At 52.6% G+C, this 15,484-nt stretch overlaps 1 protein-coding gene across 4 annotated transcripts in view; it reads right to left on the reverse strand.

Annotated features, from left to right (window-relative positions):
• The window catches only part of MORN1 (MORN repeat containing 1), a 50,100-nt gene that overhangs the window by 16,097 nt on the left and 18,519 nt on the right, over positions 1–15,484 (reverse strand). For all 4 annotated transcript variants that reach the window (XM_043485740.1, XM_043485738.1, XM_043485739.1 and 1 more), the window contains 2 exons: positions 11,316–11,439; positions 10,843–10,967 (listed from right to left, as the gene is read on the reverse strand). In XM_043485740.1, the coding sequence (XP_043341675.1) occupies positions 10,843–10,967; positions 11,316–11,439 (249 nt within the window). The remainder of the gene's footprint in view (positions 1–10,842; positions 10,968–11,315; positions 11,440–15,484) is intronic.

Below are 15,484 nucleotides of genomic sequence, written 5' to 3' on the forward strand. Positions count from 1 at the left end.
CACGCGGGAAGGACACCTGGGGCCCTGGGTCTTGATGGCCAAGGCCAGGCGAGGCAGCCTGAGGGCTGGGGGCCTCCCCACCCTTCTCCAGCTGCCTAAGACCTGGGCGACAGCTCCCTCTGAGTTGTGTGCCAGCCCTCTGGGCCCCGTTTGTCCCTGGGTGCACACAACTCTGCAGGGGCCTGGAGTCTGGCTTGGAGGGTCTGCCTTCAGCAGGTCAGCTGCCTCCCCACCTGGCACAGATGCGCACACACACGTACATGCGCACACACAAGTCCCGACTCTCGCACGTCCCTGCCCAAGAGGCCTCCAGCCCCAGGGCCACCGCACTGTGACCCTCTCCACGGGCTGCTTGGTGCCAACCTGTGGGTGTGGTTGAGGGTGCCGACCCCACCCCTGAACAACTAAGCTGCCCCCACAGACCAGGCCTTGGTCCTGTCAGTGGTGTTTGCCTGGGAGGGCTTCCTAATGTCTGTCGAAAAACCTCTTGAGTCTCCTCACAGGGCCCCTCCTCAGGCCTGCCGTGGTTCCTGTGGGAAGGGGAGGGGGAGGAAAGAGGAAGTGCCACCCCCCACAGTCATTGGATGCTGCCCAGGCTCCTCCATGTACATTTGGTGAACCAGCCGGAGGGAGCAACCTGGATGCCTGGGCGAGCTCCCCCAACACCCGTCCTGACGGCCATCCTGCAGAGCTGTCTGGGCTTCACTTCCCATGCAGTAGGCCCGAGAGCCAGGGTTCCTGCAGCAGTGGACCCACGCTCCTGTCCAGGGAGACGACAGTGACAGGAACACTGGAGTCAGGGATGAGCAGCTCTGAGCTACTGACATCTGAGGGGTCAGTCTGTCCTGTTGGCTGATGGGGTGAGCGGTGTGGCTGGGAGAGTCAAGTGCACCCTGAACCCCCCAGGTGACCAGAGGTGGAGCAGGGACCCCTAGCCCCTCTCAGTCCTGCCCTCCTGACCTTGGAGCCAGGAGTCATTTCTGGTGCCCGTGAACCACTTGATACCAGGAGATGGTCCAGGAAAGGAGGAGGTAAGAAAAGCCGTGGGTCTTGGTTGTTTGAGGCCAAAACTGCCTCAAAACCCTGCAGGTGGGTCCATGTGGCAGGGACCAGAGTGGATGGGCCACTGTGCCCCAAGCATGGCTGACTCACTCAGAGTCCTCCTTTCTGACCCCACCTGGCACCCCCTAGACAACACATCCTCTCTAAGGTTAGGCTGTGAGCATCCTTCACTAAGTGGGGATTGTTTCTGTACAGAAAACAAAGCCAGAGCCTCATCCATTTCCTCCTGGCTCCTCCCCATCTCCCAGGGTCCCTGTCTACCTGGGCCTTTCTCCAGCTTCGCTGTTGCTCACCTCTGCTGGCTCCTCCAACCCCAAACATGCTCCTCCCTAGACCTCCTTTCACACCTTGTTTGGATGCTGATACCCTGAGGAGTGAAGCCTGCTTCTCCTGGACAGTCCCTCCTGGCTCTTATGGCCTCAGTTCTTAGGTGTCCTTGGGACCAGCTCTGCCTGCTGCATTGTCCTCACCACCCTGGCTACCACCATCATCCCCATCACCATCATCATCCTCATCACCACCACTTCACCATCTTCATCACCATCACCACCATATCATCACCATAACCACCATCATCACCACCGTCATCACCACCATGACTGTTCTCACCTCCACGGTAGGGTCACTCTGCACTCTCCAGGGGCCAGATCCTTTGCTAAGCTCTTCCCAGGTGGTTTACACACATGGAACCCTCACCTCAGCCTAGAAGAGGAGCCATCGTCTCCCTGTTTACAGAGGAGGAAACTGAGGACAGCCAGCTCTGGCCAAGGTGCCTGCTGCTCTGCTGGTGCCACCAGGGTGGAGGCAGGCGCACAGAGCTTGTCTTTGAAGAGCCCCAGGCTGGGCCTGCAGGTCCCTCAGGAGCCCCTGCAAGGATGCCCTCCTCCATCTTGGTTGTACTTGTCCAGGCTTCCTGCACCTGAGATGGAGACATGGGCCTAAGATCAGCCCCAGAAATAAATTCTCCGTGTGGGGAACATGGAGCCTTATCTGTAACTGGGCCCTCTTCCCAGCTGGGGGACTCAGCTTGTTTTTTTAATAAGAGATTTCCAAACTCAAGAATTTCCAGGCCAGCCAGGGGACTGTCACCTGGCTTGGCCTGGCCTGGGAGGGGGTGGGCATGTGGAACCTCCAGTTCCCCTGGTGGGCAGCTGCAGATCATATACAGCCTTGACATACTCCTTTTCCAATTTTGAACCAGTCTGTTCCATGTCTGGTTGTAACTGTTGCTTCTTGACCCACATACAGGTTTCTCAGGAGACAGGTAAGGTGGTCTGATACTCCCATCTCTAAGAATTTTCCACAGTTTGCTGTGATCCACACAATCAAAGGCTTTAATGTAGTCAATGAAGATGTTTTTCTGGAACTCCCTTTCTTTCTCCATAATCCAATGAATGTTGGCAATTTGATCTCTGGTTCCTCTGCCTTTTCTTAATCTAGCTTGCACATCAGGAAATTCTCGGTTCAGGTACTATTGAAGCCAAGCTTGAAGGATTTTGAGCATAACCTTGCTAGCATGTGAAATGAGTGCAATTGTATGGTAGTTTGAACATTCTTTGGCATTGCCCTTCTTTGGGATTGGAATGAAAACCAACCTTTTCCAGTCTTGTGGCCACTGCTGAGTTTTCCAAATTTGCTGGCACGTTGAGTGCCGCATTGTAGCAGCTCCTGGAGATGCCCGCTAGCCCACAGGTTCCCATCCATCCCCCAGTCCTTGGCCAGAGACTGAAAAGCAGCCAATGGCCCCTGGGTGTTCCCTGTGTGTTCACTTTGTCTCGTGCAGGTGGCTCGCTAAGCAGCAGTCTCGTCCTGGCTGGAGGAGGAGTTGGGGTGGGGTGGGGCCCAGACCCCAGGAGTGGCCCAAGGATGCTTGCCCAAGGTCTTTCCTGTAGAGATGTGTCCTTTCACATGCTGGGAACTTGCCGTTTCTGAAGCTGCCACTTTGATGACAACCATCTGGGGGTCTCAGATGGCCCTGGTCAGAGGCCTCAGGGGCCATGAAGTGGCCTGAAGCAGGGCAACTGGCAGCTGCTTTCCACCATGAGGGTCACTGCGGGGAGCAGTCAGCAGGCAGGGAGGCTGGATAGCTGTAGGGGAGGCCTGGGGTCTCCAGGGGCAGAAGCTCCTCTCTCTGAGTGATTGAGTCAGCCTCAGACTGGGTGCGGCTTGTACTTTTCACAAGAAGGAACTCACGTGCTTCTGTTCTTCCAGAGAAGAGTGGAGGGGTGTTTGTCGCTCTCTCTAGGAGACCATCGGGCCAGGGAGCTTCTGGCTGGCATGTGGGGCCTGGCCTAGGTCATGCTGTCGCTGCCTCCAGCCCCCTCCTGCACAGGGCACGGCTGGTACAAGACCCTAGGCTCCGAGGAAGGAAGGAACTGAGTCAGCAAACTGCCTTTAAAGAGAAAAAGTGGGACTTCCCTGGTGGTCCAGCGGTTAAGAATCTGCCTTCCAATGCAGGGGACACAGGTTTGATCCTTCGTCAGGGAACTAAGATTTACATGCCATGGGACAAGTAAGCCTGTGGGCCACAACTACTGAGCCCACACTCTAAAACCTACACACCACAACTAGAGAGACAGCTGTGTTCCACAGGAAAGACCCAGCACAGCCGAGAAAAGGTGCTGATTCTGAGGCTTTGAGAAAAGGCTTGTAGGGGCTCCAGCCACCAGGCGCCTGGGAGCAGCTGGTGGTGGGTGGGTGGGGTCGGGGGTTTTGGGGGCGAGGGGGTTGGCGGGCGGGACCTGAGGAGGCCATGAGACTCACCCTCTTCCCTGCGCTGCTCCGGGAAGCATGCCCTGACTGAGGGGTGAGTGCACGGTCACGCACACACAGAGCATGCACACACTCATACTCATTCACACACGGGACTCAGTCACAGGGAAAACACCCTCCCTGGTGCAAGGCCCCCAGACTCCAATGCACACACACACATACGCGTGTACAGAGACTTACGTGTGCACACACACCCCCAAAAGTGCAGCCCCTCACCTGGCCCAGGCACCCAGTCCTGACTCTGTCCCCATCCCTGGGGGCCGGCTCAGGCCTGCCCTGCTGCCCCCGGGACCACAGTAACCCCCCCAAGTAGACCCCTTCCTCCATCCCGGGTGCCTTCGGCATGCGCTTCCTGAAAGAGGCCGGGTCCTGGCCTCTCGTGGGAGCCCTGGACAAGTTAGGGCACCCACCTTGCCTCCAGTCCTCCATAGTCTCCTGGCTGAAGCTGCTACTGGACCCCAGGGGCCAGACACTATACCACGAGCCCCCGTGCCTCCCCTCCGGGCCGTGGACCCATTGACCAGCTGCGGCATCTCAGTCAGTCAGTGCAGGAGCCTGACCCAGCACTGAGTTCTGGGTGTCCCCTGTGGACAGGGGCCCGCAGGCAGCATTTTGGCTGACGGAGGAAGCCATGGGTTCGGTGACATAGTGGGGTGACAGTGGGGGCAGAAACTGTTCCTGTGGGAACCCCTGGGGTGAGGCTGCAGACAGGCAGGGGCTCTGACCACAGAAGAAGGGCAGCCCCAGGGGGGGGGGCGCCCTGGTGGGAGGCAGAAGGGGTGACGGAGGGGGACGGCCACCCCATTTGATCCTGGAAGCTGCCAGCAGCCACTGGCTAGTTAGTTGGCTTCTTCGTCAGAATCTGAACATGAGGGAGACCAGGAAGCAAATAAGTGACCACCCTGGCTGGTCTGGTGGTTCTAAGTGGCCTGGGCCCCCATGACTCCCAAGGTCATGAAGAGAGCCCACTGGATGATCCCAGCAGTGGGGTCCTTGCCTCAGAGGCTGTGACCCGGGGCTGAGATGGGGGTCAGGCTGGTGCTGTGTTGCCGGGAGGCTCATTCGGCCCACCCACGGTTCAGTCCTTTCTAAGGACACAGGTGTACCCAGCGTGAGCATCCACATGGGTGCAGGTTCGTGGCCATGCCAGACCTTGGCTGCACAGGGAGCCTGGGTGCACACTCGCCTCCCTTTCTCTCTCCACTTCGTGCCGCCCACTGGACAGATGCCAGAGACCCACCGTCAGGGGCCAAAGGGCATAGGGTGTCTGAGACAGCATCAGAGTCCTTCTGCTGCCCGTGCCCATGGGGCTGCAAAACACACGGAGGGGCTGGTGTCCCACAGCTCCTGGCCGACCCCAGACCAGGTGTCCAGTCATGGGAAGGAGGAGCTGGCGGGGGCTCCCATTGGACGCTGGAGGTCAGGCCCCCACTGCCCTGCAGAAGGGCCCCTCTTCCTCCCTGGGCTCCCAGATCGCAGGATTGCCGCAGGGCCAGAGGGCTGTGTCCAGGAGAGCCACCAGCGAGGGCACCCCCTGAGGCCCCGGCTCCCAGAAGCTGTGGTCTCGGGGGCCTGCAGCCCCTACCCTTCTGATGCTAGTTCCAGGCAGACAGCCCCCTCCCATCTAGGTTCACTTCCCTTGTCCTCCATGGCATCGGCCCTGGAAGCAGCGCGGAATCTTTTTATATTTCTCTGGGACGTTCCTTCTAGCTGGGACAATTCCTAGATAAGAAATTTATAGCAAAAATTTCCCTTTAAAAATATGGATCTTTCATGCTATTCTGCCATAATTAACCATAGACAATTAATATTAAAATGCGTTATCACCCCAAGAGGCAATGAAATTTCCAGAAGATCTCTGCTATGCGTTCCGTCACTTTTATTGGCAAGACCGGATTAGTGGCAAAGGGCACCTTGATTTTTAAGATCGTCTCACAGATCCCCTCTGATGGACACTCAAAACCATGTTCAACAGTGAAAATGAGGGCCATTCAGATTAACTGGAAACATTTCCTGGTAGGGTTTTGTGCATTAAGAAAAAAACAAAAAACACAAAACAGCAATCTGAGGTTCTCCCTCCCTGCTTTGGCGTTTTTTTAGGTTCCCAAATCCAATTTACAGGGGATTGTCTGAGGCACCCGGGCTCTGCCAGCCTGACAATGTCCCTCCAGCAATTAGCAGCACCTGCATTAGGATTCAATGGACTTAAATTACTGGGGGGCGAGGCAGACACCCCACTGACAACAATTAACACAAAAGCCCTGCACCGTTTAAAGCTGTGGGTGGGAATTACAAAAGGTTAAGAGACTAAATATAAAAAAAATTTTTGAATATAAAATCAATGTGCTTTGTTACTAAAATCTGGGTGCTATAATTTAACCAAATTAGGGTTGAGAATATCTGGCAATGGTCCACGTCTATGACATCGTCTTTTATTCTCAACAAAAAGCAACTTGTCTATTCAAAAGTTAAAAACAATTAAACAACTGAAATATTTCATGTCAACAAAATAATAAAACACAGAGTTTTGAATTACGTACTACTGACATTAGGCCTTTGGAAAGGGAAAGCATTTTCTCTCCTCGTTTCACTTATTTGTATAATTGGAAGCCAAGTTCTCAGAGGTTCAGTTTTCTTAATTGCCTGCCTGATGCGGGAGTAGAGTGCTGACCCGCCATCTGTGAGAGCCTGGCCCCGCTGGGGCTGGGGCAGGTGAGGGCTGAGCCCCCAGGGTAGGGGGCCTGCGGGAGGCTGGAGTGGGGGGTGAGACCCTGAGTGGGGGTGCTTCCCAGTGGCCCCTCCTTTGCAAACAGGCATTGGCTCTGGGCACCCACAATTCTGAACCACTGACCAGGAGGCTACATTTCCTTCTGCCCAGAGAAGTCTGGGGTGCAGGGTCGGGGCGCAGGGGTGCCGAGCCCCTGTAGCTGCTCCTGCTGGCTGGGGTCTGTGCTTATGCACATCCGGGCTGTCAGAACAAGTTGAAACAGGAAAGCTGCTTTAAAATTAAGATGATGCGGGTTCCATTCTAACTTGTGGTCAGCCTCAGCTTCGAGGCTTCTGCTCAGGGCTGTCTTTCCTCCCTCCCTTCCCGGGGCAGCTGACCTCTGGGAGACCCCTAACCACTCCCGGGTTTGAACCTGACTTTGTGCTCCAGGGTGGGAAGGGGGTGGGCAGGAGGCCACAGCAGCTCCCCCCATCCGCTCGCTGAACGCAGCGCTTCCTCTAGGATCAGGGTTGCGGGTGCCCCTGCCAGGGTCCGTTAGACATGCCCACCGGGGCTTCAGCTCAGGGCAGGGCCCGGGGTTGGTGGCTCCTGACCCCCAGCACTCAGCCCTGGCTGGCCTGCCCCACTGAGTAGGCCTGGGGGGGGCCTCATCAGCTCCTAAGACTGCGACAACCCCATGGCACAACCACTCCATCTCCCTCGGTACCTGCTGGTCTAACAGAATCAGCATCTTTACCACCAGCCCATTTTACCAAATCCATTAACCACAGCCTACAGTCCTCTCATAGGGCTGGAGGGTGAGGTTGGGGGCAGGCAGGGGTCACAAATGGGCCTGCTTTCTACGAGGAGATGTGGGGGGAGGTGGGGGTACCTGCACGGAGGTGGCAGGAGGCCCAGATCCTTGCCCACAGGCTGTGTCCCATCCAGCTCTGTGCCCTCCAGGGACTGTTGATACAGCGAGATGATCGGGTTTCTGATTTGGTCTTCAAACCATTTGGCAGATGACGAGAAATATCCAGCCTCCACTTCTTCTCTGGTAGCAGAACCTGGTCCAAGCTGGCAAACTGCTTCTTGTTTCTGCATGGCCTAGTGGGGTCCTGTGACCAAGTTCTGGCCAGTGAGGTGTAGGCGGCAGTGGGAATGATAACTCCAGGAAGCTTTTTAGAAGGGAAAGGCTTCTGACTCCTTATGTTTCCCTCTTCCTACTAGCTGCAACATGGCAATGATGGCTGGCACTTGTGCAACCCTCAAGGGCCACGAGGTGGTGCACAGAGTAGCAGAACAGGGAACCGAAGCAGGAGTCCTTGGTCACCGAGAGATGGGTGACCACAGTGGGGCTGCCCGATGAGCACAAGGGGCCGGGTGACTAGGCTTTGGTGAGAGCCGCCCCATATCCGGCTGTGCTGGTCACAACAGGCAATCAGTAGTGCTCGCAACTCTGGGGGGGAAGCTGGATGTTTCACTGGACTCTTCTGGTTGGGGGCGGGGGTCCCTGTAAGTCGCTTCAGTAGGAACATTAACCTCAGAGGTTCTACTGGCCCGAGTTTCTTTCAGGACTTGTGCTGGGTTATCTTTGATCTGAAACCCACTGGGCTTTTCTTGAGACCTGTTTGTGCAGGGATCCTGGCTGCAGCCGGCAACCTAAAGAGATGTCCTCCAGGCTGGGCCCATGGCAATGCCCCTGACCTCAGACTCAGCAGGGGCCGCCCTCCGTGCTGTGTCCTGCCCCTCTCAGACCTCACCCAGGGGAGCACGCAGGCAGAGACAGCCACCTGAGACCCCTGGGGCCCTCAACAGGCTGGAGAAAGGGCTCTGGTCCCTGGCGAAGGTCTGGGTCTAAGAACCAAGCAAGAAAGGGTCATGGCTGTGTGTGGTGAGCATGAGGGGGACAGGGCTTAGTTTCCTGGTTCTGAGATACAGACATTCACCCAATGTGGAAAGGACTCCTTGTTTGTGATGCCCTTATGGTGAGCTGCCCCAGAACACTGTGCTCTCTGCTTTCCTTCCAGACAAGGGAGAGATAAAGAAAACTTGAAAGTTATCCTCATATAGCTGGGCTTCCCAGGTGGTGCAATGGTAAAGAATCCACCTGCAATATGGGAGACACAGGAGATGTGGGTTTGATCCCTGAGTGAGGAAGATCCCCTGGAGGAGGGAATGGCTGTCCACTCCAGTATTCTTGCCTGGGAAATCCTGTGGACAAAGGAGCCTGGCGGGCTATATAGTCCATGTGTTCGGACATGACTGAATGACTGAGCACATATACACACATCCCCATAGAGTCACTAAAGGAGGTTTTATCAGAGCCAGGAAAGGCCTGGTCACTCCTCTGGCCATTTCAGGGCTTTGCTCCACCCACCAGGGTCCTAGGTCTGACTGGGTGCCTCCCAGACCCCCTGCAACCCTGGGCCCTCCTTCCTGCTGACCGTGTATATGACCCACAAGTTTTAACCGTTATTGTTGTTGTTGTTGTTCAGTCGCTCAGTTGTGTCTGACTCTTTGTGACCCCGGGGACTGCAGCATACCAGGCTTCCCTGTCCTTCACCATCTCCCGGAGCTTGCTCAAACTCGTAGCCATCAAGTCGGTGATGCCATCCAACCACCTCATTCTCTGTCATCCCCTTCTCCTCCTGCTTTCAATCTTTCCCAGCATCAGGGTATTTTCTAATGAGTCGGCTCTGCGCATCAGGTGGCCAACGTGTTGGAGCTTCAGCTTCAGCATCAGTTCTTCCAGTGAACATTCAGGATGGGTGTTCTGTTATTTTCTTAGGGTTTCTCTCACTGGAGGCTGACCGCTCACCTCCTTGCAGCAGAGCTGGAGTGTGTACCACAGGACAGACAGATGCAGCATGTTCACCACCCTGGGCTGACCCAGGCTCCCTAGCAACAGGCCCGAGGGGGTGAGTGTTGTCGTGGGGGTGGGGACTTTCACCCGGAAGGGTCCCACGTGAACCCGCTCCCGCGAGAGGCAGGCTGAGTCCTAAGAGGGGCAGAAACAGGAGGAGTGTCCTCCTTGCCCTCTAGAGGGGGGCCCTGCTCCCTCCTCAGGGCACCGTCTGGGGCCAGACCTGGTGGCGGGGCAGAGGGCGCAGGGGAGCTCAGTCCATCGTCCTGCAGGCAGATGCTGAGGGCACCTCATTTTGTAGAAGAGGAGCTGAGCCCCAGGGAGGTTCAGGCGGAAAGGGACGGAGTTGCTCCTGCTGAGCACCCAGGGCCTGCGACTCGGCAGCGAACGCCAAAGGGGCTGGAGCCGACTGGGTGCGGACCCCTTGGCTTCCCCACGGGCCATTTTCTATGGCCCACATGACACCCACTTGACACCCACATGCTGGGTCCAGTCCATGGGCCTGCACATGGTCACTGACGCGGGGCTCACACTTGGGCTGGCAGAGAGCCTGCCGCCCAGTGAGAGCCTTCATGTAGAAATACCAGCACATTCTCCGATAATGACAATGACGATGACAACACAGCTAAATTTGCTTCCGTAAACAGAGGGGGACGCAGAGACAGGGTCCTGGGCCAGGTCACCAAGGGTCCCCTGAATCAGCCAGCCCTGCCCACCCTGGGAGGGAGGGACCCAGGCCTGGGTCTGGACGCTGCTCCATCTGACTCTGGCCCTGGAGGCGGCAAGTCTGTGCCCCCACCCACCCGGGGCATGCCCAGGCTGAAGGAGAGTGTGAGGCCCTAAACTGAAGAGTATGCACCTGCCCAGTGGGAACCCCAGCTCCAATTACCCAGGGGCCCTCCCAGAAGGGTTGAGGACCTGGGGTACCAGGTGGGACCCCCATGGCTGGGACACTGCTCTCCCGTAACTAAAACGCAGCCCCTCCCGACTAAGACAAGAGCCCCAGGTTTGCAAGAGGATTCGATTCTCAGCTCTAACTGCAGAGATTAAAAACAGACAGCCTCACTCTGCGTTCATGGCCACAAGGGACTTGCTCGTGCAGCGCGCAGGACAGTGGTGTGGCGGCCCGGACCACTCACCCCCTCACCCCTCCCCACCGGGGGCTCAGGATCTGCACTGTGAGCACGTCCAGCAGCCTGGACGCCGGGTCGGCCACCCCCAGCCCGCCTTCAAAACCCCGGCCACAGTGACTGCCCTCGGAACTGTCTGGCCAGGGCCTGGGTGTGTCTTCCCCGGACATCCCAGGTCTCCCAGGTCCGCTGTTCTCAGGGGTCAACTTCACTTCCTCCTGCCCAGCTCTGGGGGACACCGCTGTCAGCCGTGCCTCCCGGAGCTCACGTTGCCCATCGCAGACCCCTCAGTCAGCCCCACTCACCAGGCGGGCCACCGGGGTCCCCCTCAGGGAATGGTGAGTCAGCGCTGGCACTTCCCAGGGCAGCTCTGGGCTCCGGGCCCCCGGACTTGGGGCTGGACAGAGGGTAGGAGATGCACTGGAATCCACTGTGGAGGGAAGGACAGTGTCACCCAGCTGCAGAGACATGGGGTCCAGGGAGGAGAAAGGGCCGGGGTGGCTCCTCAGAGGCCAGGGGGTAGGGAGGAAGGAGGGAGGGGACGGTGTCTAACTCGGCCTCCCTGCCTCGCCGCCCTCGGCCCGGGACCCCTGTCTTGCTCCGCCACCACTGTCAGAAGAGGCCTCGGTTTCCCCTCCACCAGACCAGTGTGTGAGGACCCCAGTGCCCACGTCTTGGTGTGAGGAGTGGGCAGGGACAGTCCCAGCCAACCCTCCGTAGAGGACGGACCGCTCCTGCCATGCCTGCCCAGGTGCCGCCCAGGGCCACCCTTACTCACAACGGGGTCTGGATGGGCGTCTGCCCGAGGCCGTTGTCCACTCTGAAAAAGCTGACCTCCGAGTAGGCCGGGAGCTGCACGTACCGGACGCCTGCGGAGATCTCCAACTCCCGGCCGTCCTCACCTTCCAGAAGGAGAGAGAGGTTGCTGAGGGCCGTGAGGGGGGAGCGGCACGACATGGGCCCCCGTCTCCCTGGGCCTTTGTGAGGAGCAGGGCACTGGATGGGGCTGCAACCAGGCTCACCTTGCCCCACCCTTGCACTCCTGGACCCTCGGCTCCACCCTAATCTCAGCCAAGCTGCCCACGGCCCAGAGGAAAAGGACATTTATATAGAGATGTGAAGGCAGACTTCTCGGGGTAAACAGCACAGAGAGGCAACCCCATGCGGCAGTGGAAGATGAGCTGGGATCCTTGACATGGTAAAAAAACCATGACACAGGAGAGCTGAGAGAACTTATCACTAGCAGATGTATGTGGCAAGAAATGTTAAAAGTTAAGTCCTTTGGGCAGAAGGAAAATGGCAGCAATGGAAACCTGGGTCTACAGGAAGCCGTGAGGGCCAGAAATGGTACCTAGAAACAGATGAAACTTCCTTTTCTGTTTGTCAGCTACTCCCCAAAAGATAAACAACTGTTTAAACAAAAATGATCTACGTGTTATAAAGCTTATTAGATACTTGAATGTAAAATGTACTGAAACAAAAGCATAAAGATTGTATTGTAGACAGGAAGTATAAACTGTAAAGCTCTTATACGGTCCACGAAGGAGTATGATACCACTTGGAATTAGACTGATAATTTAAAGATGTATATTTACATCTTTAAGTAAACCTTAAAGTATCCTCTAAAACGACACAGAAAAGAGTTACAATTGATAATCCAGAAGAGGAGATAAATGGAATTAAAAAAAAAACTCAATGAATCCAAAAAAGAAAGGGATAGAATATAAGGGAAAAAAAACAGCCAGGGAAAATAGAGAAGAAATAGTAAAATGGTAAGTTTGAACCTACTATATTAAAAATTATATTAAATGTGAATGGTGTAAACCATTTAGTTAAAAGAGAGATGGTTAGACTGGATAAAAAAGTAAGACCTAGGTATATGCTGCCTACAAAATAATATATTTAAACTATAAAGACGTGAATAGGTTAAAGATAAAAGCATGGATAAGGACGCTGATACCAGTCAAAAGAAAACTGAGTGACTGCATTAGTATCAATGAAAGTAGGTGTCAGAGCATAGACTATTAGCAGGGGTAAAGAAGACAATTTCACAATGATATGGTCAATTAATTAAATGACATAAAAATACTAAATGTTTATGCCCCTAATAACAGAGTTTCAAAATACATGAAGCTAAAATTGATAGAAATGAAAGCAGAAATAAACAGAAACACAAGCATAATCAGAGATTTCAATATACCACTGTCAATAACTGATGGAACAAACAGAGATAAAATCAGTAAGGATACAGCAAACTCAACAAAAATATCAACACAGTTTACTTGATTGACGTTTATAGAATATCCTATCCAATTCCCCTCAAGAACAGAATCCACACTCTTCTCAAAGTGAACTCAAAACATTTCCCAAAACAGACCATATTTTGAGCCACAAGTCTCAAAAATTTTAGAGAATTTAAGATACAAAGTATGACTCTAACCACATAGAATTAAGTTAGAATCAGTAACAGAAAGATCTCTGGAAAATCTTCAAATATTTGGAAGTGAAACAACACACTTCTAAATAACTCTTGGGTCTCAAAGGAAATCAAAAGGGAAATCAGAAAGTATTTCAAATTGAATGAAAATGAAAGCATACCACATCAAAATTTGCAGGATGCAGTTAAAGTAGTACTAAGGGGGAAATTTATAGCAGCAAACTTCTATATTAGAAAAGTCTGAAATAACCTTGGAAACAATTCCACCTTAACAAGTGAAAAAAGAAAATAAAATTCAACCCAAACTAAGCAGAGGCAAGGAAGTAATAAGATCGAAATAGGAATTAATGAAATAAAAAGCAGACAATAGAGAAATGAAGGAAACCAAAAGTAGGCTATTTATCAATGAAACTGATAACGTCTCACTATACTATTCAGGAATAAAAAAAAAAAAAAGACACCTGTAATCCATATTAGGAACAAGAGAGGTGATATCAGTTCATTAAGTGGGGAGCAATGGTATATGCAGAGTACACCATGAGAAACACTGGGCTGGAAGAAGCACAAGCTGGAATCAAGATTGCCAGGAGAAATATCAATAACCTCAAATATGCAAATGACACCACCATTATGGCAGAAAGTGAAGAGGAACTAAAAAACGTCTTGATGAAAGTGAAAGAAGAGAGTGAAAAAGTTGGCTTAAAGCTCAACATTTAGAAAACTAAGATCATGGCATCCGGTCCCATCACTTCATGGGAAATAGATGGGGAAACAGTGGAAACAGTGTCAGACTTTATTTTTTTGGGTTCCAAAATCACTGCAGATGGTGATTGCAGCCATGAAATTAAAAGACGCTTACTCCTTGGAAGGAAAGTTATGACCAACCTAGATAGCATATAAAAAAGCAGAGACATTACTTTGCCAACAAAGGTCTGTCTAGTCAAGGCTATGATTTTTCCAGTGGTCATGTATGGATGTGAGAGTTGGACTGTGAAGAAAGCTAAGTGCTGAAGAATTGATGGTTTTGAACTGTGGTGTTGGAGAAGACTCTTGAGAGTCCCTTGGACTGAAAGGAGACCCAACCAGTCCATCCTAAAGGAGATCAGTCCTGGGTGTTCATTGGAAGGACTGATGCTGAAACTGAAACTCCAATACTTTGGCCACCTGATGTGAAGAGCTGACTCATTGGAAAAGACCCTGATGCTGAGAGGGATTGGGGGCAGGAGGAGAAGGGGACGACAGAGGATGAGATGGCTGGATGGCATTACCGACTCGATGAACTTCAGTTGAGTGAACTCCGGGAGTTGGTGATGGACAGGGAGGCCTGGCGTGCTGCGATTTATGGGGTCGCAAAGAGTCGGACACGACTGAGCAACTGAACTGAACTGAATTGAAGGGAATGTCATGAACATTCAAGAAATCGGACAACTTGGAAGACACAAAACACCAAAGCTCACTCGAGAGCAAACAGATAATCTGAACAGCCTTATATGTGAGGGAAATGGGATTAGTAGTTAACAATCTTCCCACAGAGAAATCTCCAGGCCCAGGTGGGCTTCGTATTAAATTCTACAAACATTTAAGAAACAACACTAATTTGACACAAACTCTTCCAGGAAATTAAAGAGGAGGGAATTTCCCCAACTTACTTTATGAGGTCGGCAATATCCTGATACCAAAATCAGACAAAGACATCACAAGGAAAAAAAAAATTAAGACCAATTTCCTTATGAACAGACATACAAATATGTGAAACAAAATGTAGCAAACTGAATGCCCAGGTAATTCAAGGGGGGAAGAGAGGAAAGAACAGTCTTTTAACAAACGAAGCTGGGACAACTGGACATCCACTTGCAAGAGAGGATGAAGTTGGACCCCAGCCTCACACTATATACAAAAGTTAACTCCAGATAGACATTAGGCTAGATGTAAGAGCTAAAAATATAAAATTCTTAGAAGAAAACAGAGGAATAAAACTTCATGACTCTGGGTTAGGCAGTCTTCTTAGACATGACACCAAAAGTACAAGCAACAAGAGAAATAAAAATAAACTGAACTTCATCAAAATTTAAACTTTTGTGTTTAAAGGACACAGTCAAGAAACCGCATGACAACCCACAAAACAGGGAAAAATATCTTCAAATCAGATATCTGATATGGCGCTTGTATCCAGAATATATAAGGAACTCTAGATTACTCAGAATAAAAAGACAAGTTTCCCAGTGTTTTAACAGGCAAAAGATCTGAATAGATTTTTCTCCAGAGAAGATCCACAGATGGCCAGCAAGTGCATGAAAAGATGCTGCACACATCATTACTTGTTAGGGAAAGGCAAGTCAAAACCGCAGTGAGACACCAGGACAACTAAAACCAGAAAAACAGTAACTGGGCTGGTGAGGAGGTGGAGCAACTGAGGCCCTCAGCCACTGCTGGCGGGAATGAAAAGGAAGAAAAGCAAACTGCATTTATTTGTAGATGACATGATCCTTTGTACAGAAAATCCTAAGAAA

Source organism: Cervus canadensis, chromosome 13 (genome assembly GCF_019320065.1).
Source record: "Cervus canadensis isolate Bull #8, Minnesota chromosome 13, ASM1932006v1, whole genome shotgun sequence".
NCBI lineage: Eukaryota > Metazoa > Chordata > Mammalia > Artiodactyla > Cervidae > Cervus > Cervus canadensis.